The sequence below is a fragment of the Anolis carolinensis genome, chromosome 1 (genome assembly GCF_035594765.1).
Source record: "Anolis carolinensis isolate JA03-04 chromosome 1, rAnoCar3.1.pri, whole genome shotgun sequence".
Classification (NCBI taxonomy): Eukaryota; Metazoa; Chordata; class Lepidosauria; order Squamata; family Dactyloidae; genus Anolis; species Anolis carolinensis.
The window spans coordinates 341,726,609-341,752,935 of NC_085841.1; the positions used below are offsets into that span (position 1 = coordinate 341,726,609).

The 26,327-nt window shown below is 38.7% G+C and overlaps 1 protein-coding gene across 1 annotated transcript in view; it reads right to left on the reverse strand.

Moving 5' to 3' along the window:
• The window catches only part of itpk1 (inositol-tetrakisphosphate 1-kinase), a 173,603-nt gene that overhangs the window by 108,535 nt on the left and 38,741 nt on the right, over positions 1–26,327 (reverse strand). The window contains exon 2 of the mRNA XM_003214341.4: positions 9,292–9,316. Within this exon, the coding sequence (XP_003214389.1) occupies positions 9,292–9,316 (25 nt within the window). The remainder of the gene's footprint in view (positions 1–9,291; positions 9,317–26,327) is intronic.

The following is a 26,327-nucleotide window of genomic DNA, read 5'->3' on the forward strand; positions in this document are numbered from 1 at the left end:
TTTTCTATCCATTCTTCAGCTGATTCTATCAGAGCACTATAAACAACCGGCTGTTATTTGGCAAGAGAGAGTTGGGTAAGGGGAGAACATTGTGGAGTCTTTTTACTAACATCTGAAGTAATGGCTTTCCAGAACAAAGATAGAATGGCCTAAACATTTCTGGTATGAGATGAGTAAACCATTTATGTTTGAAATGAAAATTCCCCTAGTTCCACGTAACATTCTCTTTGGGGATTATATACATATGGAATTTAATTGTAATGGAACAGAGTTAGATTACATGACTGCTATGAAAAATGGGGATCCCTTGACCAGAGCTCATATCTTTGTGGATTATATACATATGGAATTTTGTTGTAATGCTATAAGGTTAGATTAGATCAATGCTACTAAAAATGGTGCTCCCTTGATCAGAGCTCAGACTTGAGCCATTGGTCACTAGTTTCCAGGAAAGAAAGAAACAATTGCATCCAGTGTGCACAAAATCACTGCTAATCCCTGATAAACTAGAAAAGAATAGTTGTTTTCCCTTTAAATCAGATAGCCTGATAACCACTGGACCAATATGACTTGGAAACTTCTTCCATCTTCATGATAAAGAGAAAAAGAAGGGGCAGATTGCCCAGTTGAAAGCAACAGCATAAAATCCTAACATAGTTTTCTTAAACTCAGTAATTTGTTAGACTATAAAACCCACCACAATTGTTTCTGGAATTTGCTATTGAATCCATCTGAGGGTGCCATGAAGGGAAACAAGTTCAGATCTGCTTCATTTGCAGCACACAAGCACATGAATACAGATCGTTACTGAATTTGAGACCCATTCATAGTCATAGAAACATCACCATCTTTATAAACCACAAGGACTACCTAGTCCAACCCTCTCCCATGCAGAAATACAAAATCACAGCATTCCTGACAGATAGTTATCCAACCTCTGTTTAAAAACCTCCAAAGAAAGAGGCTCTACTATATCCCAAAGAAGTGTATTTCACTGTCAAATAGCTCTCACTGTCAGTAAGTTCTTCCTAATTTTCAGGTGGAATCTGTTTTTCCCTACAGTTTGAATCCATTGCTCCATATCATAGTCACTGGAGTAGCAGAAAACAACCTTGCACCAGCTTCATTATGACATATAAACATCACATTTTGTGTTTGGACTTATGTCTCATCTCCAAGATATCTCATTATGTACATACATGTAAATACAAATATATGGAAAGATCCAAAATCTGTTCCCAAGCATTTTGGATAAGCAATACCCAACTGGTTAATGGCAAATCCCTATGAACAAATCCTTCCAAAAATACTCCATGATATCTTTGCCTTAGGGTCACAGTAAGATGGAAATTATTTGAAGATACACAACAACAATACAACTGTATATGGAGCACACGTTATTGTTTTGTTTTTTGTTTACTATTTTGCATAATTTTTGAGCAACTTTGTTCCTCATCACTGGAAACCTTCTTTATTTTCAACCTATAGTTTTGTGATTTCAAAAGCTAGCCACACACTTTGGAGCACATTTCCAAAAGTGTAAATACTGGCAGATTTTTTATATACAGTATAAGGAAATTTCATGACACTTTTAAGACTGACTGGTTTATTTTACTTCAGACTTAAAGATACTATACTAAAATGAGACAGCTTTCAAGCTGCTGTTAGGTTCCTTTCTTTACTCCGGTTTCTTCTTTAGAAGCAGACTTACACAGGATGGCATCTCTTTGAAAAAATATTATTTTAAAAACCAGTGCTACAATTTCTGACACAACTGCACTTTTCATGCAGCACTGCATTCTGTGCTACAACCAAATTACGATGACATTACAGTCCTTTTGTTTATTACGCATTTGCTCCACATATCTGAAGCAGATCTCAAACTATGACAATGTGGTTCTTTGTTGACTGTATTCCTCTTTTACGAATTGCATCCTATCTGTTTGCCAGTCTCTAAGTGTCAATGCAGAAATCTGTGAGACTTTCAATGAAGAAAAGGAATTTCCAGCTTCGTTCCCACCCAAAAGGTAAGCTCAGTTTGGTGAGAGATGGATGGATGGAAGAGGTGGGAACCAACTTTAATACAAGCAAGGACCTACAGTAATTGCTTGTTAATGTCAAGTTGTCTAATGCACACATCGAAGCTTTACTACCAAATTATCTATCTATCTATGTATCTATCTATCTCCAGGTGAGCGTCACAAAACACAAGCAAGATGCCCTTTCATTAAAATATAGACATACAAAGATTTGAAAAGTTTTGTTTTTTGAAGGAATGCTCTTCCCTTCTGATACTAGGGAACCAACTCTCCATCATCTCCCAGGCCTTTCTTGGCTTGGAGTACTTCCAGACAAATCTCTCTGTATATGTTATTGGGTATGTATTTTACAAGATTCTTTTCCTTGGATACATTGGGCTGTCCTTTGCTTAGTCCACTAACATTTCACGCAAAAATAAACCCCTCAACATTTCATAAAAACAAGTGTCGCCTAGCAACAATTAGTGCAAACTATTTTCAGCTGCATTTCATTTAGACTGCAGGCAAACTCACTTCTTTGCAGCCAGTGAATAAATCCAACAGTTTCAAAAAGGATCCCTCCTGTTATTCCCTTTTGAAGCAGTAATTTAAGAAGATGATAAAAACATATTTTCCTCTAGCTATTGATGACCGTGGCCCCGGCTTCCAAATTGATTTGAACCCGCAGCGGAGAGTTCCGCAGATCCATCACCAAAAGGAACGGAGCGGGACCGCAGCAGACTATTATTAAAAGATCTTTTTTTCTTCACTTTCCCCTTCCCTGAACTATGTAACAAATCCCCCAATAAAAGTAGCATTCATTTTTAACAGTAACACTCTCTACCTGGTTATTTTGTGTCTTTCCCTGACTCCTTCTTTTACACGCAATCTCTCTCTCTCTCTATCTAACACGTCCGTCCTTTTAACTCTGGCTGAGGCTCCTCCGCCATAGATTAATACTGCGGGCGATACAAATTGGCTCATATCTTTATCAAAATTACCCCTAGCATGCTCCTCTTTTAGTCCTAACCCTTCCTAAGGCTCCTGACCCAAGGACCACCAGCGGAACCAAAATCGGTCCAGTTCTCGGCACCTCATCAGCTGACTGTCAAACGGAACCGACTGCTCTTTTCAAGCCGGACTGCTCTCTTCCAGCCTTATCCCGGACTTTCCTCTCCCCGCGACCCGCGGGATGGTTTTTCAGAGATCACTGGTCCCTTTCTGCGAACTGTGGATGGGGGATCGCTCTCCCGCTGGGGAGACATAGTTCTCCAAGGACCTTCACCCTCTCTACAGCTGCCAGGAGGGTGCCTGGACGGGCGCCCTCCACGTTTCATTCATACCTTCATAATTTTATGAATGAGAGGGACACTCTTCCCAGACCTACCCCTGAACTTATGAAATCCTATATTTCCAAAGACTGCAACCCACATGTACCTCTTCCCCATGCTACTTCTATGAATTCCTTCCACCACAGATGAACTCTTTTCCCAATGTATCCATGAATTTTCATATTCTATGTACCTGGACACCCTCATGAATCACTGTTGTATGAATTTCTAATCGTTGGGCTAACTTCATGAATTGTAAAATCATGCTGCTAAAACTCCACTTTTATGAATTTCCATGCTGGGTTCTCCAGATGTTATGAACTTCGTTCTTATCAAATATTTTCAATTGTTTATATCATTCATGATTCCCCTTTAGGCAATGTAACTCACTTTTATGGATTCTCCCTTATTTCCATGAAATCTATCTGTCTGCCTATATGTATTTGTACTCTTTGGGATCCCCGGAAAATATGTATTTTTCCCAGCAGGGTTTATATTCCAACTTTATTTTATTTTTCATTTTATTTCATATAATTGTCAAGTCATGAAATCAAATAGGAAATATTTTGAACTCAACCTGAACCCCAGAACCTATCCCATTTCCTATGACCCAGGCTTCCCTTCCCAAAAACAAAAGGATAATCCACCGCTTAACCCAATCAAATTCAGATTGCATGGACAATATAGGGCTTGAGTCGCCGAATTCGGAGTATTGACCTAAAGGTGATTCGCCCCCAAGGCAAACATTGTCATATCTCCTCCAAAAGAAAATCCAGGACACCTCAGGAAGGCGCCCTGCAGAGCCTGTCAATTATGGCCCATCACCACCCATCTCTACTTCCACCTCTGACACCCCAAGGCATATCTGAAATCTGTATACGTGACAGGAATCCTTGATTGCTGTCATTAATCCCTTTAGAAATCGGCCGGGCAGGAATTAATCCGATCTTTCCTGCTCAGTCACTTCATTGTTTCAATAACTCCCACCTTCTCCTCCCTGATTGGCTCGAGTGGGGACAAAAAGCAGCTCCCTATTGGGCCAACAGAGCAAGGCGGGAAACAAAAGCCCGCCTCGTTCAACCTTCTAGCCTACCAGCGATCAGATGGGCGGGGGAGTGGGGCGGGAAATTCAAAGGGCTGTCAGACTGAAACTTTGTATAAATATGGCTTTATTTTGGTTATGTGGTACCCTAGTAGACTGAATGATCACTACTAGAGTCCTTTTCAGCTGAATCGCTCAATAAAGACTCCTTGGCGGATTTTCCTTCAACTTTGGCGGACCTTCTTCATTTTGGCTTCAGGTTGTATTGCGGCTCATATTTTCCTATTGGCTCCGCCAAGGTCCGTTCTCTCAGGACCGGATCGGGACTCTCCTTAAGGGCCCGATCCCCTAAAAGTGCGGTCGACAACACTATCACCAGCTTATACAATACAAGTACGTACTTCATCCCGTAGAGAGTAAAGTGGCTTCTTGTTAATTTTCCATGGCTCTTTATCTCTGTATCTTATATCCACCATTATATGAACTTGTTTGCAAACTTTGTTCAACTAAGGAACAATCAATTATCTATGTAGATATCTGAGTAAGGTCTTTTTAACTGTGTCACCAGTGAACTGAATAACCTTCCCAAAAAGGTCTACTTATTCCTAAAATAAGGAGACCTTATTAAAAAACCGCAAAGCAGCAAATCCGCAAAAAGTGAACCGCAAAGTAGTGAGGGGGCCCCTGGTGGTGGCGCAGTGTGTTAAAGCGCTGAGCTGCTGAGCTTGCAGACCGAAAGGTCCCAGGTTCAAATCCCAGGAGCGGAATAAGCGCCCACTGTTAGCCCCAGCTCCTGCCAACCTAGCAGTTTGAAAACATGCAAATGTGAGTAGATCAATAGGTACCGCTCCAGTGGGAAGGTAACGGTGCTCCGTGCAGTCATGCCGGCCACATGACCTTGGAGGTGTCTACGGACAACGTCGGCTCTTCGGCTTAGAAATGGAGATGAGCACCAACCCCCAGAGTTGGTCACGACTGGACTTAACGTCAGGGGAAAACCTTTACTAAAGTAGTGAGGGAGCATTGTATATCTTTAAAAATAGCACAATGATATTACTTTTTAATTATAGTTCATTGTTTCTGAAAAGAGGGTGCATTTAGGGGAACTGCTAGCCAGCATGGTAAACATGTGGTCCTCAAGATGTCCCTTAACCGTGACTCTCATTTGAACCAGTCTGTATTGTCCATATGGAACAATAGACGAAGTTTCATATCAGTTGCATTTAAAGTTAGCAATGGTACAGAATTCAAGCTAAGGTGCAACCGAGTACATGAGCTAGTTCAACAGTAGTCCATTTTCAGCCATTAACTGGTGTGAAGAGCTCCAATTAAACCCCTTAAGTGTACAGATCCTACCTTGAGCATTTCCCCCACAACATGCAGAATGGTTCGGCAGCCGAGAAGTGACATCTTCAAGTGCTACCAGCGATTTCTTGTCATAAGCTTAGTGAAGATTTATGAGAGTCCTTGCTATGTCCTGAGAAGAACTCTTCAACAGAAGTGAGTGGCCAAATCTACAGCACAGAAGAGCTACGGCTGGCCAATTATTTTCCTATCCAAAGCCTATATGTGAGCCATGTAATTTTTTTGCATTTAAGACAAAATTCAATTGGCCAAAGCTGCACACAAAACAGAAGAGCGTATGCAAGAAGATGCTAATAGGACGTGTGTCAGAGAGGAAAGGATTGTTAGAGGAAAATGAAAGATGAGACATAATTTAATTTGCATTGTTTTTAATATGATGTTAGGAAAAGAACATCAATTGTTACTGCTGTTAGATGGCTCTTTTCACCAGTGCTGAACAACTGCAGTGGTTTATAGGTTTGGATATGCAATCTGTACCTGTGTTTCAATATATACATTTTGTATGTTGTCGTAAGCAGGGCCTGTCAATCAGTGCTAGAGCATTTGCTCTGCAACAGAAGAGATCACATTGTCCTCTCACTATTTGGCAGCCCTTCACCAAAGTAAACTTGGTTAAATATATGTCAGTTTATCTGCAGATGTAGTATAGTCTCTAGTCTGGTATGAAGGTTTATACATAAACAAGAATCCAAACCTAAAAACTAAGAAATGCAAAATGCCTCTCTCTCCTTATATATCCTTATTAAAGAATAAAAAGCAATGTGCAGTTGTGAATCACCACCATCACAACCAGAAGTCAATTATTGTCCTCCTAGGAAAAAGAAAGAACAAAGATAACAACAAGAACAAGTTGTTTTTGACACCAACCCAACTGTCTGAGTAACCGCAATCTGGAATTTTGCAATGTGATTATTGATAAAAAGGGAAGAACACTTCCAGTCTTTACCTTAGTTGTATGCCCTCAAGAGTTGACAAAAAAATCATTACGCTGGGTTTCATGACAATGTTTTTGCCCCATGTCAGGCATGGAAATGTGTTGCTGAACAGCTATTGCTATTAGACTTAGGTAAGATAATAAAGGACAAAGTATTATGAAAAGGTTACAATCCAAACATGAATTCTACTTTCGAAAACAATAATATATATGTCACTGGAAGACATATATTCCTCTCCTCAAATTCACTAAAACTGGATATTGCCACGGCATAATAGACTTTTCAGAACCACAAGAAGTCAGATATAATTTCATTCTGACAGCCATTTCAGACTATAAATGCATCTATATGTATATAAATCTCCTCTCAGGATGAATATTCGTAGCTAATACCTATAGCTATGAATCTTGCATCCACAGATTGAAAACCTTTTTTTAAATTCCAAAAAGCAAGCCTTGGTTTGCCATTTTATATAAGGGACACCATTTTACTAAGCTAAGCTATATATAAACTATATAATGGGAATGCAGCATTAATGGGTTTTGATATCCATGAGGGTTTCTGAAACTGTATTCATATCAGCTTTTATCAATGATTTGGTATACAGTATATTTGTGTTTATCATCATGGCTAAAAACTGTATTTTTCTTCATTTCTCCATCTTAGTTTTCCCCATACATGTATTTTAATTAACTATTAAGCAATCAATTCTCAGCAGTGATATTCCAGTTAAAAGACTCCAATAGTATTAAAATTCTTAGATGTTTGCAATCCTGCTTATATAGGCTAATGTTGTGAATTATATCATGTTGCAATGAGCCAGCTAATAACAACATTCAACGGCAATGTTGTTAGAAAAGAAGGAATGGAAAGCATGCTAACCCAGAAACTGAAACTGTCTTTTGGATAATGGTACTATTGCTCCTCCAGCCTGGGTCGCGTGTGCCACGTTTCAGCTACTCAGTTTTTTCCAAACCCAACATTATATTAGAGATTTATTAGTTCTTCTTTGCATATTTCAGATGTGGTTTTACTTCATTTTTACAGACATTCAAGAGCTGAAATCCAATCATATTGCAATTATGCTCTTGTCCGTCAGAATTTTGGCACTCTACTATCTGAATGCTATGGAAACAAACTTTTCACGTCTCTGAATTCTAGCTTTTGTTTCAAAGCCAGGTTTTTAGTGTGGGCATGCACACAGACACATGCATGCGTACACACACATACACGCAATATCAGATATTTGCAAGATAGTCATCACACTGATTCTGTGACTCTAATAGACAGATATGGACATAGAGATGTGAGGATCGATTTTCTAATGGTGGCAGTCAAAGCTAACCATGTAGCATTGGCATTATATGTTAATAGCAACTATATGAAAACTGGCTTGGAAGTAGGGATCTGCAAAGTGTGCCAATGCAGCCTTAGCCAGCATTTTCTATCTTGGTTAATGGTCCAATAACATCTGTAGGATTATACATGTTGAGCATCCCTTATCTGAAATGCCTGGGACTTTAAAGATTTCAGAAGATCTGTATTTGCAAACAACTTTCGAATGGATATCTTGAAGATAGAATCAAAATATAACCATTAAACTAATTCACATGCACCTTGCATACATGGGTTATTTTACACACTATTTTAAATAACTTGATGCATGAAACAAAGTTTGTGTCCCTTGAACCATCAGAAAACAGATATTATCTCAGCCACCTATATGGACAATTTTGGATTAGAGATGCTCAACCTGTTCTTCTTGCATACTCTTACTCTAAGAGGAAGACATGGGTAAACCATTTCTAGCAATGGGTAAAGCTTTTCCCCTGATATCAAATATAGTCATGTCCGACTCTGGGGGTATCCATTTCTAAGCCGAAGAGCCGGTGTTATCCGTAGATGTCTCCAAGGTCATGTGGCCAGCATGACTGCATGGAGTGCCATTATCTTCCTGTTGGAGCAGTACCTATTGATCTACTCACATTTGCATGTTTTCGAACTGCTAGGTTGGCAGAAGCTGGGGCTAACAGTGGGAGTTCACCCCGCTTCCTGGATTCAAACCTTGGACTTTTTGTTCAGCAAGTTCAGCAGCACAGTAGTTTAACCCACTATGCCACTGGGGACTCTGTCACTACTACTACTACTACTGTTTATATCTTGTTTTTTCTCTCTAAAGAAGAGACTGAAAGCAGCTAAACAATAAAACCAATACAATTTGAAACCTAAAAATGTACAAACATTAAAATAGAATTAAACATTAACAGTATTAAAACAAACACTTAAAACTAATAAAATCTATTCATGCTCAGGGGTTGCATACAATAACATTCAGTCCAATAGGGATGTGTGAAATTCCGTCAGTCAATTCAGACTTTGGATAATTTCAGTGATTCGCCAGCCAAACCTCTGAAAACAAACCAGGAAAACAATCCCCCGCAAATACAGAATTCATATTATAATTTATCCATGTAATTATTTTCATATAAAATGTTTGCAAGGAACATTTTATATGAACAAGGAAAGAGGATGAAAGAAAAAAGATTTTGGAATTTCCTTTTAAAATAATATGGAGAGCAAACGGAAAGAATGGTACTCACCTGTATAACTTCTACTCCTCTTTTCCTGTGAAAGGAAAAGAGAAAGAAATAGTTAGATTAATTACTAGTCTAATGTATCTGAAGAGTAGCAGGTTGGGTAGGCCAATAATGCTATAGACTACAACCACCCTAATGAGGGGATTCTGCATTATCTAGTTATAACTCCTTAACCAGACAGCAATTCTTTCAAGTCCAGGTTATTTCCATATACAATAGTCTTTGGCTATTTGATGTCCATTCTATGTCACATTGGCGACACGACAAAGGCAAAAATAACTAAGGATATAGGCATTCCCAAAAATTTGCACACATTCAACAATACAGTTTTTATTGCACTTTCAGAAAGAGCAAATATCAACAACTTAGTGGCCAACATTCTTATGGTCTATTCCCAAAGCCCTTTTACAGCACCAATAACACTGTTTTTGCTCAACGGATGATTAACAAGGACTAGTCCAACTACAAAAAAATAATAATAATCCAAGATCAAATGAATAAGATAGGCATATATTTGCAGTCTTGTCAAAAATAAGAAAATTAGAAGCACAGTATTCCTCAAAGGAGAAAGCAGATGGGTAGTTGTTGCATGCCTACATGTCAGCTTTAACTTATACAATCTTATCATGGGGTTTTCTTGGCATGATTTATTCAGGGGAGGTTTAACATGGCCTTCCTCTAAAACTGTGAGAGAAGGGCTTGCTTAAAGTTATCCACTGAGTTTACAATTGTCAGAATGAGGAATTGAACCCTGCTCTCCAAAGTCTTAGCCCAACACTAAATTCATTATAGCATGGTGGCACTTCACCCTGGCTGAAATTAAGAAAATTAAAAGTATTCCTTCAATAAGAAACCAAATGGGGTAAAGGGCAGATAGGCTAACATTTATTATACTTTGGCTAGGAAATATCAAAAAAAGTAGTTTTGAAGTACTAATTTATGTTTCATCTAATAAAAAAGAACTCTTTTCATCTTTGCAGATGCAAGTAGTTATCTAAACCAGATCAGCAACCCTTTATTACATTTACAAAAAGCTGCCAAAAGAAGACAATCTACAGGCCCAAAAAGGCATGGAAAACTGGTTCTTGTATGCTGTAGCTCAGCATTGAGTAAAAGAGAAATTCCTAGGAATATGCTGCTAAGCCTTAGGCAATTCTTGTGATCATGGCATAGTGCAGATTGCAAGTAATTTGGGTATAACATGTCAAATTGATTTCCATGGAAATTTCCTAAATGGCTTATAGAATCCATAAAATTAACATTTTTAAAATTCTAAGGAAAATCCAGTTAAAGATTAGACAAATGAACAAGCTGGGAGACTATACTCACCATGAAGTCTCCACGCAAATAAAAAAAATCCACAGCAATAAAGTATTTTTATTAAATATCTGCAATAGCCTACTTCTATAAGTGCTCAACAAAGATCCTCAGAATGGGTTTCCCAAAGTGGTGGGGTCTAGCTACAGGGAAAATGAGCACATAAAGTGGCTGAACGTGAGTGAATGGATTTAAACTCAGTCCAGATAAGATGGATATGCTATCAGATAGTAGGAAAACCAACTTGGGATTGGGATCACAGTCTGTTCGGGATGGATTTCACTCTCACTGGAGAAATCAAGGTTTGTATCGTGGGGGCACTTTTGAAGCGAGTGCTGCTTTTAGAAAGCCAGGTTTCTATCCAGGAGCCCAACTGCCTGGCCACAGCAGTTCATACTTTAGCTGCCTCTCAACTAGACTACTATAATGTGTTCTATGTGGGTCTGCCCTTGAAAAATGTTTGGAAGGTAAAGCTAGTATGAACTGGACCCGCCAGACTAGTGTTGGGTGTGTTTTAGAGACCATATCACACCAATCTTGCAAGAACTGAACTGATTTCCAGTTCACTTCTAAGCACAATTCAAGGTGATGATGTTGACCTAGAAAGCCCTAAACAACTCGGCAAAAGCATCTGAAAGATTACCTCTTCCCATATGCACCTACCAAAAATTTGCAATCTTCAGGAGTCCCTGTTGCATTTACCAATATCTCAGGAAGTTAGGCTGGTGGATAGACGTAATACATTTCTCTGTAGCAGCACTCCGACTCTTAAACTCCTTACTCAAGAAAGTTAAGCTAGCTCCATCTCTTTTAAGCTTTAAGAAGCCAAGATTTCACACAGCATTTAATGTTTGAAAGTGCTTTTTTAACACTTTCAAAATTGGTTTCGATAATTGTTTTAGACAGTCTTTGGAAGTTTTGAAGGAGTATTTTAATATGTTTCAAAAATGTTTTTATCTCTGTATTGTTTTAATTGGTTTTTATTTGTTCATTGCCTCAGGAGCACTTGTGGATGGGAGGCAATACAGAAATGCCATAAATACTGGTATACAAGTACATAAATTGTTTCCCAAGCAAGAATTTTGCCCCCGCCAATGAAATGTTATTCACTCCCCACATTTCTAGCATTGCACTAATTTAAGCGTCATTTGCGTACTTGGAAATACAGTTTTGACCTAAAAAGAAAAGGGGTAGGCAAAGTTGCCAAGGAAACACAAACACATATAAGCGTTCTAGGTTTGAACAGTTTCCAGTGGCTCTCTCTCTCTCCAATCCTAGAAATTTGGGAACTGAAGGAAGTTTCAAAATTCCTATGCACCCTTCCCTGTAGCTAAATCCCTGTAATGTGGCAACAAAACATATAGAAAAGTTGAACCATTTTTGAATTGCAGCTCTTATAATCCCTTCTAGTCTAGAAGTTCTGTGGTGTCCTGGAACGCCAGATTTTGAGGTCATACTTTCCCCACTGCTTCTGTAGACACTCGGCAAAGATTTAGACCTTTATGGTGCTCTAATGTTATAGAAAGAGAAAGACACTTTGACAGACTATAGGCTAGTGCCCTTAATATATTTCCAACCACAGTGCTCATTGTCCATGAACACTGACCATGTTGATTGGGCTGATGGGAATCCAAAACAAAAGACGCCTTATTGGGAAAGGCTGAAACAGCAGAATCACCATGATCTTAATTCAGGTGAGTAATTTTACTACCTACAAGGGAAGAAAATGTCTCTTGTTAACATTCACACTTGAATTAAATATTATTTGTACAGTGGTACTCATAAATAGAACGAAAAATGGAAAAAAAACAGTCTATAGTGGGTTAGAGTTAGGAGGTCATGTATAGAAATGTAATCCAACACCAACAATATTTCACACAGCAAGGCATTACTGAAATAGTAATATGACAAGATGAGTTAAATAATAGGTAAAGTACGTATAATCACGCAAAGTAACCCAACATGGTATCAGATGTGTTGGAAGTGCTCATCTGATAACTGGGTAACTATGAGATTTGCAGTCAATAACATGTATAGGGTACAAAGCTGCTGTAGGGTAAGATTTATGCCATGCCAATATGAACCTGATTCAGTATATTGCTAGGAGTAGCAAATAATTAAGCAAAAACAGCAATACTTGAAATCACTAATAGTGCTGTCATGGAAAGTGGAAAGGAATTCAAGCTATTTCTGTCTAACTTACCTTCACTTTACTTGTTTTTTCTTGAGCTGAACTCAACTGAGAGTAGAGCCAATGAATTATTGAGAATTTGGCAAATCAGCCCTTATGTGTGTTCCATTTATTCCATGGTTCTATGCCCAATGGGTTTGGGCCCTGCCTGTTTTTGTGATAACATCTCCCCTTACGAACTGGCACGGGCTCTAAAATCTGCTGGGGAGACGCTCTTCTCACTCCTGCCACCACCACAAACGCAGCTGGTGGGGACGACGGAGAGGGCCTTCTCGGTGGTGGCCCCCCAACTATGGAATGCCCAGAGAAAGCAGGCATGCCCCTACACTGTCTGCTTTCCACAAGGACCTGAAAACCTGGTGGTTCCTTCTGGTTTTTGAACAGGATTAGTCCCTAGGTCCCCCCGGTTGTCAACTAGGACTCTGCCCTGAACATTATCCGCTTCCTGGCCTTATGATATTCTGTTGCACTAGCCTAGGCCCTCATAGTTGGCTATGTCCATTCTGAAGCTCTGGCCATGAGTATTTTGAACCTGTTGATGGAACATATTGAAACTGGACTTTAATTTTTGTGATTATTTTAGTAGAGTTGTATGTTCTTATTTTATTATATCTATTATTTTTATTTTGTTGTATGGTCTTCTTTTGGCAATTGGATGTTTTGGTTTATGTTGGAAACTGCCCTAAGTCCTCTTGAGGAGATAAGGCGGTATATAAATAAAGTTTATGATGATGATGATGATTATTATTATTATTGACACAAAGACACAGTATGACACAGCAAACGAGATATATATGCTGGATTTTGTATTATTATCATCATTATTATTAACTAATACAGAAAATATTTAATATAATAATGTAATTTAATGCAGCATTCATATACCTTTCTCATTGACACTACTGAGGATTAAGTATATTATCAGACATTAACCTTTAGTTGGAAAATGTTAGGTTCATTTTAATAAAATATTCCTTTTATAATCACAGGCATTGTAGTAACTGTTGTTTTTAAGAGACAAAAGCATCAGGCATCAGAAGCCATATTTTTTTAAAAATCAAGGTTTCCTAGGCCACAGTAGAGGATTTGGCCTTTCAGTGCAGACATCATAATCCTTTTCCTTTTGAACTTGTGTTACTTGCAGTCTTCCTGTTTTGGATTAGAGGGCTTTGGCAGTTTTCAGTCATCAATGCACATTCTGTCTCAATGAGCTTATGTAAACCTTGTTGTTTTTTAAAATAAAAAACAGGAATCTTGATATCAGTTTTAAGGGCTTCTCTAGCATATGTTGGGGTGAAGAGAAGAGTGGTAATAAATATATAAATCAGAAAGTAGACCTATCATGCTATCAGACTTCATAAAGGGAAGAGCTGACTCATGATCCTCAGTCTTGGGGATTAATTTTGTACGTACTCTTAGCCATCTCCCCAGCTGACTACAAGACTTGGCTGTTCAGAAGTGATTTATCACCATTCCTTGCATAGCAGAGATTTTCCCCTGAAAAATGAAATGCCACAAAAGAGACTGGACACATGATAGATGGATCATACAGAGAGAAAGAAGGGAGAGACATACTCTATATAACTATTCTTATTTTTCAGCGCTCAATTACTTTGGAATTAGAAATAAGCTAAAAAAATCTTTGATTTGACATTCATCAACAGAAATGGCAGAATCTGTCTTTTGTGGTGGTTGGGTGCTGATTGTTGTGCTGATTGTTGTGTACCTTCAAGCTGTCTCTGACTTAGATAAAGGTTTTCTCATCACAATTTATTCAGTATAGAAGGATTACCACTTAAAATGGAGAGTGTGTGTCTTACCCATGGTCACCCACTGGGTTTCCATGGCTGAACCAGGATTTAAACCCTAGTTTCTCAGAGTCCCAGTCCAACTCAAACCACTACACCATACTGGTTGGGTAGGTTCATCAATTTCTGAGGAGAATCAGAGTTGGAAGAGACCACAAGGGCCATTCAGTCTAACCCCCTGCCATGCAGGAACAAACAATCAAAGCTCTCCCAATAGATGGCCATCCAGGCTCTGCTTAAAACCCTCCAGAGGAGACTCCATCACATTCCAAGGCAGCATATTCCACTGCAAAACAGCTCTTCCTATCTGGAACATCTTCCTAATGTTTTAGGTGGAAACTTTTTTTCTTGCAATTTGAACCCATTGCTCTATGTCCTGGTCTCCAGAGCAGCAGAAAACAAGCTTGGCCCTTCCTCAATGTGACATCTGTCAAATATTTAAACCTTTCTATCATGTTCCCTCTCAGCCTACCCAGCTCCCTCAACCATTCCTCATAAGGCTTAGTTTCTAAACCTTTGATCATTTTTGTGACCCGCCTCTGGACACCTTCTAGCTTGTCGATATCCTTGTTGAAACATGGTGGCCAGAACTAGACACAGTGAGGTTAGTTCCCTTGATCTAGAAACTATCCTCCTACTGTGCATACTTTTGTTACTCCACTATACACCTGTTGCTTTTCCAGGGAAGAGCAGAAAAGGCTGTTTCAGCCAGCCAAGCTGCACAAATCATAAATCTGTATCCAACTCATTATACTCACTTCTGTTGATGCACTCCAACATACTGTGCTCTTTCAATAGTCCAGTCATCAGAAGCTTTCTCAAGATAAGAATGTTAGAGATTCGCAACACATAAAATGTTAACTGCCCAAACACTCAGCAATAATCCTGTAAAAGTTTATTTTACTTTCTCTGAGACAAAGAGAGATAGGATGCTCTTCAGAAGCACAGGAATAAATAGGGTTTGATTGGTGGTTTAACAGACATTTCTTTATTGGCTGTCTATTCACTTAAGTCAGGACACCCACTTCTAAAACAAATAAAAAGATGTGCAACATGACAGACGTTTAATGGAATATATACACAGTTCCTTAAGCCAACAGCTTTGGCTTTCTTTTCCTAGGTGACAATGAGAAGAGAAGAATATGCTCTCTTTTCTAATTTACAAAATGCTTGTTGAATATTCATTTTGGACCAGATTTTGGAATACAGTAGAGTCTCACTAATCCAAGCCTCGCTTATCCAAGCCTCTGGATAATCCAAGCCATTTTTGTAGTCAATGTTTCCAATATATCGTGATATTTTGGTGCTAAATTCGTAAATACAGTAATTACAACATAACATTACTGCATATTGAACTACTTTTTCTGTCAAATTTGTTGTATAACATGAAGTTTTGGTGCTTAATTTGTAAAATCATAACCTAATTTGATGTTTAATAGGCTTTTCCTTGATCAGTCCTTATAATCCAAGATATTCGCTTATCCAAGCTTCTGCCGGCCCGTTTAGCTTGGATTAGTGAGACTCTACTGTACCTGTGTTTGTTTACATAATCTTGGATATGAGACCCAAATCTAAACACGGAATTCATATATGTTTAATAACACCTTATGGACATATCTTGAATGTTTTTAATATTTTTGTGCATGAAACGAAGTCTGCACACACAAAGTCACCAGAAAGCAAAGATATCACTATCTCAGCCACCCACATGAATAATTTTAAATTTTGGAGTGTTTTGGAATTTTGGAATTCTGGATATGAGATGCTCGACTTGTATGTGAAGTCATTCGTTCAGAGCAGCATCTTGATTTTTAATTTGGATATGCTGGCTGCATTTTCAAAGTAGTCTTTTAGGTTATGCTATTTCATTTTACACTGTTATGTTGTTCTTCTCTGTGGTTTCTACTAAATCATGGAATATGTTTATTTGTTTCCAGTTTTGTAAGCAGGCTTTTAAGGAATTACCTTAAAAGGCGCAAGTGTAAAATAATCCATTCCACTCTTAGAAATAGCTGCAGCCTCAAGGTTGATGCCTGAAAAAAGGGCTTTGACTGAATCTTGCAATGAAAATCCATACGAGAATGGACAGAAAACTGTCTACATTTCAAAGGTGTGCATGACTAGGGCCACTTCTACACTGCCATATAAAATCCAGATTATCTGCTTTGAACTAGATTATACGGCAGTGTAATCCAGTTCAAAGCAGATAATGTGGATGCTTTGATAATTTGGATTATATGGCATTGTAGAAGGGGTCCAAATGTCCATGTAGAGTTGTCCTTCCACATTTGTAGTTTTGATTTTCACAGATATGATTATTTAAAGACTTGTCTAAAATCTTATGTCTAGGAATCTTTAGATGGATGACTCTATGAGTAGCTTCCTCCAGTCTTCTTCTAAAGGTGAGTAGAAAGAACACCACTCAACTAATCTCTATGGGTGCATGCACACTATAGAATTAATGAAGTTTGATACCACTTGAAGTGTCTCAATGCTATGGATTCATGGGGACTGTAATTTTACAAAGCCTTTAGTCTTCTCCGCCAAAGAGTGCTGGTGTCTCACCAAACTGCAAATACAAGGATTCCTTACAAGTTAGTCAGGACAGTTAAAGTGATGTCAAACTGCATTAATTCTACAGCGTAGTTGCACTCTATGTCCTTCAGTATAATTCTATACACAGCTTGCAGGGAAAGTTGACCAAAGTGTCATGCTAAAAGACCTAAACCTTTCTAGAGAAGTGTTCTCTCAGGGTCCTTCCACATAGCCATATAACCCAGAATATGAAGGCAGAAAATCCCTGCTTTATCTGCTTTGAAATGGGTTATCTGAATCCACACTGCCTTATATTCCAGCTCAAAGCAAATAATGTGGGATTTTATTCATCTGTGTGGAAGGGCCCTCAGATTTTAAAAAATCAGCAATTTTGTTATTTGTGTTTTTAAGATTTACAGGGATCTTGTGCCCATAACCCCAGTGAATGTGGAGAGTTGGTTATATCTGAAACATGAATGTAAACATGCTTTCATAAATGTAAAAACACATACAAATATGTGTACGTTAAATACATTTATTTATTTATTTGTTTATTTACAGTATTTATATTCCGCCCTTCTCACCCGAAGGGGACTCAGGGCGGATCACATTATATACATATAGGGCAAACCATATACACATAGAACAGAGACAGAGGCAATTTAACCTTCTCCTGAGGAGATGTTCGATTCTGGCCACAGGGGGGAGCAGCTGCTTCATCATCCATTGTGACGGCACTTCCTCATTCCAACGTCGTAAATTAGTTAAATTTGCCTCCCCACTTTATAAGTGGTACCTTATTTCCTACTTGATAGATGCAACTATCTTTCGGGTTGCTAGGTCAGCAACGAGCAGGGGCTATTTTTTTTTAATTGACGGGTACTCACCCTGCCACGGGCTGGCCTCGAACTCATGACCTCATGATCAGAGTGATTTATTGCAGCAGGCTGCTCACCAGCCTGCGCCACAGCTACATGGTACATAATAATATAGAAAAAACAAATGTGGAGCAAAATACTCTCTTGAATCAGTACAAGGATACTTAAGAAACTCAGCAAGCCATACAGGTTTGTTCATTTCTCCTAATTTCATACCCTTGTTTTCCCATAAACTGTAACATCCATTGATTGTGAACACTCACAATCCAAAACGAAGCAATCATTTTAACAACAATGAGGGTGTCAGGACCCAGGCTGCAGAGCACCAATAACCATACACAGAGGCCAGAATCTATCTAATATCTTTATTAAGGAAATATGTAAAGTCAATAAAAGTAAATGTAGAATATAGTTCAGAAGAAGACCTTTCAGGAAAGGTCAAAATTAGTCCAAAGAAACAATGTCCAATATGAAATATTAAGGTCCAAAGTTGTAATCCAGTAACCGAAACACTCACTTTGCCAAGCAAAGTGAGGGGAGATGACAAGGTCCTTTAGTCCATGAAACTTAAGCAAGGCTAGGAAGTAAACTTGATTCTTGGAACACTAGGCTTAATTCAAGGCAACAAGAAACGAGGAGCAAGAACAGGATCCGTGGTAAATTCGTGGCGAGGTCCGGGAAGCAAGGCAAGGTCCATGGAGCAAGACAAGGTCCTGGGAAGCAAGGCAAGGCTGGAAACGGGAACAAAGGGCTTGGACGCGGGAGTAGCGTAGTCCACACACAACCTACTCCCGAAGCTGACGAATTGACTCCGCAAGATTCCTACGTGGGCAAAACACCTAAATAGGGTCTCGTTTTCCCGCCAAAGAACAATTCTCTGGGGAACCAGAACCGAAAGCCATTCTCTGTGTCCAGATGCATGACTCCCTAAAGTTTCCCATGGGAAGCAGGCTTAATCAGCTGAATGCCTGGCAGCAATTCTAGCGCTCCTGCGAGACGCCTCTTGAGCGCCTTTCTGTTGTTTATAATAATCACGGCGAGAAAATGGGGGAGATTTCGGCTCAAGGCTTGTTTGGCAGACTTCTGGAAGGCAAATCTCCTGCAGGTGCAAGGGCTCCAATTCTGGCTGGAAAAGCTCCAATTCAGGCTGAAACGGTGGGAAACCTAAGTTTTCCTCTTCATCTGTCACAACAGTGCCAGGAACGGGACTACATGGCCCATGAGTCATCACAGAGGGTGTGGATAGATCTCCCAGGCTTCAACTATTTTCTGGAAATGGTTTGCAAGTGGTATTGCGAAAGCAATCCAACATGCATATTAGATGTTGCATACAGCTGTAGGGACTAAAAATAAATTTCTTGGATGTCACAATCTCACAAACTTCTCTGAAATTTCTGAGAGGATGCAAAAAGAAATTCACCACACCTTGGCAATGTCACACTTCTGAGTTTTACAAAGTATTTTAGATCAGTGATTTTTAAATTATGTGATGTGGGGGAACTGCAAGATTATCTCTTCGCAATGGGCCAGGCAAAGGCACCATGCTCATGTCCACTAACTATAATTCTTTCTGTCTTTCTGTCTTTGTTTCTCTCCCTTCCTTCCTTCTTTCCTTCTTTCCTTCCTGGAAATTCCTCACAAACCAGAAGCCAATTTCTATGGACTAGTAATGACCTCCAGATTGCCATTTTTGGTTGTGTATGGACATTAAGTACATTAAGTACATACATAACCATATGAAGATTTTTTGAAATGCTAAAAATATATATACTGTATATATTCAAGTATAATTTGGGGTTTTCAGCCCTTTTAAGGCTGAAAAAGCCCTCCTCGGCTTATACTTGAGTGAGGGTCCTGGCCAACTTACATTCAAGTCTGCTTATAATTGAGGATATACGGTACATGTATTATTTTTCTCTATTATTATTGTTATTATTACATTTATTAATTTACTCTATTATTATTATTATTGCATTTATTATTTTATCCTATTTTTATTATTATTAACAAAGTGGAGTATGCAACATGCGAGTGTGGGGAAGAGGAAACCAAAGACCACTTATTTCAATATTGTGCCACATGCACAATGTAGGACCTTCTCGCAGCGACACCAGAGGCATTCCAAGTGGCCAGCTACTGGTCAAAGGACATTTAGCATAATGCCAAGTTTATAACTTTGTTTTTGTTTCTGGATACATTACAACTGTACCCTTGGTTTCGCTTCTGATACGATAAATAAATAAAAATTATTATTATTACATTTATTATTTTATTCATATATTATTATTATTATTATTATTATTATTATTATTATTATTATTATTACAGTTATTATTTTTCTCCATTATTATTGTTATTATAACATTTATTATTTTACTCTATTTATTATTGGAAGGATACATAAGCACATTTACATTGAAGAAGGTTAGAATAATGATTTAATCAGAGTTGGACAGTCTTATCTTAAATTAGTTTTATGTAAATATTCACAAATGTTTAATCTACTGATGCCTCAATTAATGTAATTTTATTGGTATCTATTTTTATTTTTGAAATTTATCAGTAGCTGTTGTATTTTCTACCCTTGGCTTATAATTGAGTCAATACGTTTTCCCAGTTTTTGAGGTAAAATTAGGTGCCTTGGCTTATATTTGGGTCGGCTTATACTCAAGTATATATGGTACGTGAAAAATTATACATAAATGTTTCCAACAATGGTGAAAATCATCTTCCCTGATTTCTGATTTGTGGGGAAAGGAGTAGTATAATCAAAATAATAATGGATACTGCGGGGATATATTTCAGAGAAAGAAATGAGCAAAATCACTTCTAAGTAGTTCTTTCCTAAGAAAAACTTACGTAATTCATGGGTTTGCCATAAGCTGACAGGTTATTTGAAGGCACCTACCTATACACACAATAATGATTAGGTAAAATGACTTAATAATGGCTACATTGGGAGAAATGTACACATTTCCATGTGGTAAGAAAAAAGTATTACAATCCAATACAAAATAAGGACATAAAGATAATGCAGATAGAATTAGGGAAACACATCAAAATTGAAACAGAAAAAAATCAAATCCCCACTTTGCTGATAATAGAAATGCAGTCAAATTGTTTTGAAGCCAAAGGGAACCCTCTAAGATGAACAGATGACTCACTGCTGCAATAAGATTATCAGCTTCATAAGAAAAGCAGCATTTCATATGTAACTCCAAGATTATAATGGAGAAGGATGACACACATAGGTATTAGCGTCCAACTTGAGGCTAGTCTGTTATATTTATATCGAAGATTATGTTATACTTTAACAAACATTTGTGATCCAGGTTTAACAGACTGTGCTGGGTATAAATTTGGACTGCAATCTATACATATTTACTTAAATATAAACCTGATTGATGTTATTTCTTTTCCTCCAGGCACTGGATTTATTTTTGAGTGAATAGGAATGTGTTGAGGTTGAACTATTAGTCTAATAACGTTTCATAACAAAAAAAATCTGGTTTCTGGTTAGAAAGTATTATTCCTGTATAATTGTGTGGGTGCTTACTTTGAAGGTGGTTGTTGTACTCCTGAAACTTTGTTTTTGTGGCTGGCACAAACTATGTTGAGACTCAATGAGATATTCATTGAAAAGCGTTAGCAAAATGTGCTGCAGGATGTCCCACAGAAAAAATGTTTTTGCAGTTTAATGAATCTTTTCCATGTTTTTAGGACAGAATCAATTAGTAAATGATATTTATAACCCAGGAACAAAAATTATGTAACATAGTGTGATTTATCAATCGGAAATTCAGAACTTTCACCACTAGCATTTCTCTTTTCAGTTAATATCAGGACGAAGCTGTTTGCACATTAAGCCTGGCACTTAATAGAAGCACCATTGACTTCATTAGAAAATATTATCAGATTCTCAATTTTCAGGGAAATCAAACAATACCTCTTCCATAATGCTTTTCTATGAACACACATGACTTCCAAATTATCCCAAGTCACTTCTATGGGAAAGTAACAATGCCTCTACCTGTTCTAGAATTCTTTTTAGTCAACTTGTAAATGAGGGATCCTCCTAAGATTAGAAGAAGCATCTGATTTAATATGTCATAGTTGGATGTCCATAGCTTGGTTCCCTGCCAAGAACCAAAGTATGATGGCTACATCAAATCAAACTTGCTTTATTCACAAGATACAACCAACTCAACAAAGTTCTTGAAAGATTCATTGTATTTTATCTATAAAATAACATAACTTCGTCCAGGACAGATATAAGCCAGCTTTAAAAAAAAGATTCTAGTTTTACCAACGGAGAAGGACATTCTTTGTGTCCCCAGTTGCCTCATGGTCAACAAGGGGTGTTCTCTCTACCTGCTTCAATCCTTCTTCCAAGACCGTCTTTAATGACACTTTTAATATCTCAAGAAAGATGCAGTTCAGTTATTCTTCATCATCACATTTTTTGTCTAAAATAATTTTTAACATCTGTTCTTTATGAAGAACCCTGTGAGCTTGAAAAGCTTATGTAATGTATTTTGCACCTTTTGATTGGTCTTATAAAGGTATTAGTGTAATATGTATTTTGATTAAGTTATATTTTCCAAATGCAATGACAGAGGCCATTCAGTTAAATTTATTACGTTTACATATTGTTTAATATAACCATAAAAAGAATACTGAACTGATTTACAATATAAATAGAATGAGAACAGTAAGCCACTGAACAGTGAACTGCAACTCTTTTGTTCAAGCAATAAATAATATTAAGAATGGGTTCTGGTCATAGAATCATAGAATCATAGAATAGTAGAGTTGGAAGAGACCACATGGGCCATCTAGTCCAACCCCCTGCTAAGAAGCAGGAAATCGCATTCAAAGCACCCCCGACAGATGGCCATCCAGCCTCTGCTTAAAAGCCTCCAAGGAAGGAGCCTCCACCACGGCCCCGGGGAGAGAGTTCCACTGTCGAACAGCTCTCACAGTGAGGAAGTTCTTCCTGATGTTCAGGTGGAATCTCCTTTCCTGTAGTTTGAAGCCATTGTTCCGTGTCCTAGTCTGCAGGGCAGCAGAAAACAAGCTTGCTCCCTCTTCCCTATAACTTCCCTTCACATATTTGTACATGGCTATCATGTCTCCTCTCAGCCTTCTCTTCTGCAGGCTAAACATGCCCAGCTCTTTAAGCCGCTCCTCATAGGGCTTGTTCTCCAGACCCTTAATCATTTTAGTCGCCCTCCTCTGGACGCTTTCCAGCTTGTCAACATCTCCCTTCAACTGTGGTGCCCAAAATTGGACACAGTATTCCAGGTGTGGTCTGACCAAGGCAGAATAGAGGAGGAGCATAACTTCCCTGGATCTAGACGCTATTCCCCTATTGATGCAGGCCAGAATCCCATTGGCTTTTTTAGCAGCCGCATCACATTGTTGGCTCATGTTTAACTTGTTGTCCACGAGGACTCCAAGGTCTTTTTCGCACACACTGCTGTCAAGCCAGGCGTCCCCCATTCTGTATCTTTGATTTCCATTTTTAATGCCGAAGTGAAGTATCTTGCATTTGTCCCTGTTGAACTTCATTTTGTTAGTTTTGGCCCATCTCTCTAGTCTGTCAAGATCGTTTTGAATTCTGCTCCTGTCTTCTGGAGTGTTAGCTATCCAAATATTATTTACTGCTACCTAACTTGAGCTCCACTCCCAAAGATACATCTGCCTAGAAGGAACCAAAAATAGTCAACCCTAATGAGATTTAATATACACATGTATATTTCAGAAGGTCTGGACCTGCTCTTCTCCCCACCCGCTGTCAGCCCCTGGATTCTATAGTACTGCCTGCAATTATGGAGTAGAGCTTAAAGCTTATAAAAAGAACAGATTGAGTGCTCTAAGTTGCGTCCCTTGCCATCTGCCAGCACGTTCTCTTTCTCTTATTGCAGCATGATCACCAAGCTGGAGAGAGGAAAAGAAGAAGCAATGAAGAAGGAAAAGAAAGTGAATGTTTACCTTCCTTGCCCACTCCCCAAGCAACGTGGGCAAGACCAAGGTTCATTCTTACTGTAGAATTAAAGCAGTGTGACATTTAACTGCCATGGCTCAAACCTATGGAATTTTGGGGGGTATAGTTTAGTGAGACACCAGCACTCTTTGGCAGAGAAAGTTAAAAACTTTGTGAAAATAAATTCCCATGCTTCCATAGCATTAAGCCATGGCAATTCAAGTGGTGCCAGACTGAATTGATTCTACAGTGTATATGCATCCTAAGAGAAGAAAAAGTCCCACAAAGAGATGGTTCAGTGTGAAGCGATTGCTGTGGGGTGGTGAACAGGTTGACCATCTTAGATAGGAGTGGCATATGGAGAATCCATTTCCCACATTACCCAAAAAATTGACACCAAGGGTTAAACCATTGGCTTTCCACAACAATTATGCATCTACACAGCTCACCATGCAGGCGCACTGCGATCTGAGGTGCCGTGGAGCATGTAGTTGCCTCTTGGTAAAAAAGGCTGGTTGCTTCTTTCTGCCAGGGATCCCCCAAGAGAGAGGAAGCAACAGCCAGTGATCTGCATTTATTGGCTGAAATGAATAGGGGTTCCCTAAAGAGGGGTGGACAGAATGGGGTCTCGCCCTATTCAGGAATGGACCCCTTCTCTGCACCCTCCGGTGACATTGGCCCATGTAGATCCTTTACAGTCATTCCATAGGTTCTTGCAGAGGGCTGAATTATTGGCTCATCAATCAACAGGCCCGGGGCTGTGGCGCAGACGGGAGAGCAAACCAGCTGCAATTAACTGCAATCAATCACTCTGACCAGGAGGTCATGAGTTCGAGGCCCGCTCGGAGCTATGTTGTTTGTCTTTGTCCTATGTTGAAAAGGCATTGAATGTTTGCCTATATGTGTAATGTGATCCGCCCTGAGTCCCCTTCGGGGTGAGAAAGGCGGAATATAAATGCTGTAAATAAATAAAATAAATAAATAAACAGGCTGGTTTGTCAATGCCTGGATACAGGATCCACATGTAAGGGCCAACCCTATTTACAGATATGACCAATAAAGTTGTAACTACAGTACTTCTTTTGCCAACTATACTGTGTGAACTGGTAGTTTTCTCGAGTGGAGTTGGGTTCATCTTTCCCTGCTTCCACTGCAACACCTTTCTGCTCCAGGTGGACTCTTCCTTCATCTCCAACATCAGACTCAGAACCTTCCAAAGCAAAATGCAAAATCAGAGAGGATGATGCTGGTACTGCCAAGTGGGATGAATAGTCACAAACAGGTTCGTCTTAAGCCCACCTTCTTTGGAAAAACAAACAAATACAGTGATTTTGATAAACCAGATATATCTTCATTCTATGAAGATCCATACATCTCATCATAGGAGAAACACAAAACATGATTGATGAAACTTTAGTCATTTCGTGGCTGTGCATGCCTTTAAGTCATTTTATAGTAGACATTTCTGGTTATAGGGTAAGCCTAAAAATCCACACTTCTCCATGGGTCAGCTATCACCGCATTAAGCAAAACTATGGAAGAATAGCAAGCTGTTTCTAAAAACAGAACTCTAAAATGTCAAGTTTTTCAAACCACACATGCCTTTAAGAGACGTGAGCACTGACCTAAAACAAAAACGAAACTACAGTAACTGCCAAACAAAATGAGACAAAAATGCAGCTCTTAACTGGATGGAATACAATCCAGTTTTACAAGCAATGCTACCAAGAGAAAATAGAGCTCTGTGACTAAGAATTTGAAACTCCCTTCTCCTTAAACTTCAAATCCTTAGATACCACAGGATGGAACTCAGTTGAAGTGGAATCATAGCGCTATAACTGCAGTGTGGAAGACCCCTGATGAAAACCCTGTACACACACATTTGCCTTTGCCACCCATAACCTGACTCAATTATCAACTTTCTGTATTACTAGGATCAGAAGAAAAGGTCATTTTGAAGAGGGAGATCCACTTGATGGATCTCTTCTATAGTGGCCAGTTAAAATGCATATCTGCTGATATTGTGGGCTACGTTCAAGCCAAATCCTGCTTCTTAGCTTTGTGAATCATTTGCTTCTAATGTTTCTCTTCTTTCATCTTTTATGGGATCCCTGTTTTATTTTTATGGGTTTTTTGGTTTCTACAAAAGGGATACAAAACCTCCTTTAAAAATAAATAAGTTCTCACAAAATCCCTTGTTTTAAGATCACCCCCACTTTCTATTAGGAGACATGAAGTATAAACATGATGGCTGTCCTATTTTAACCCAGACAGACTGATACACCAAACTACAGAGTCTGCCTAATCTCTTTAGATATCTTACC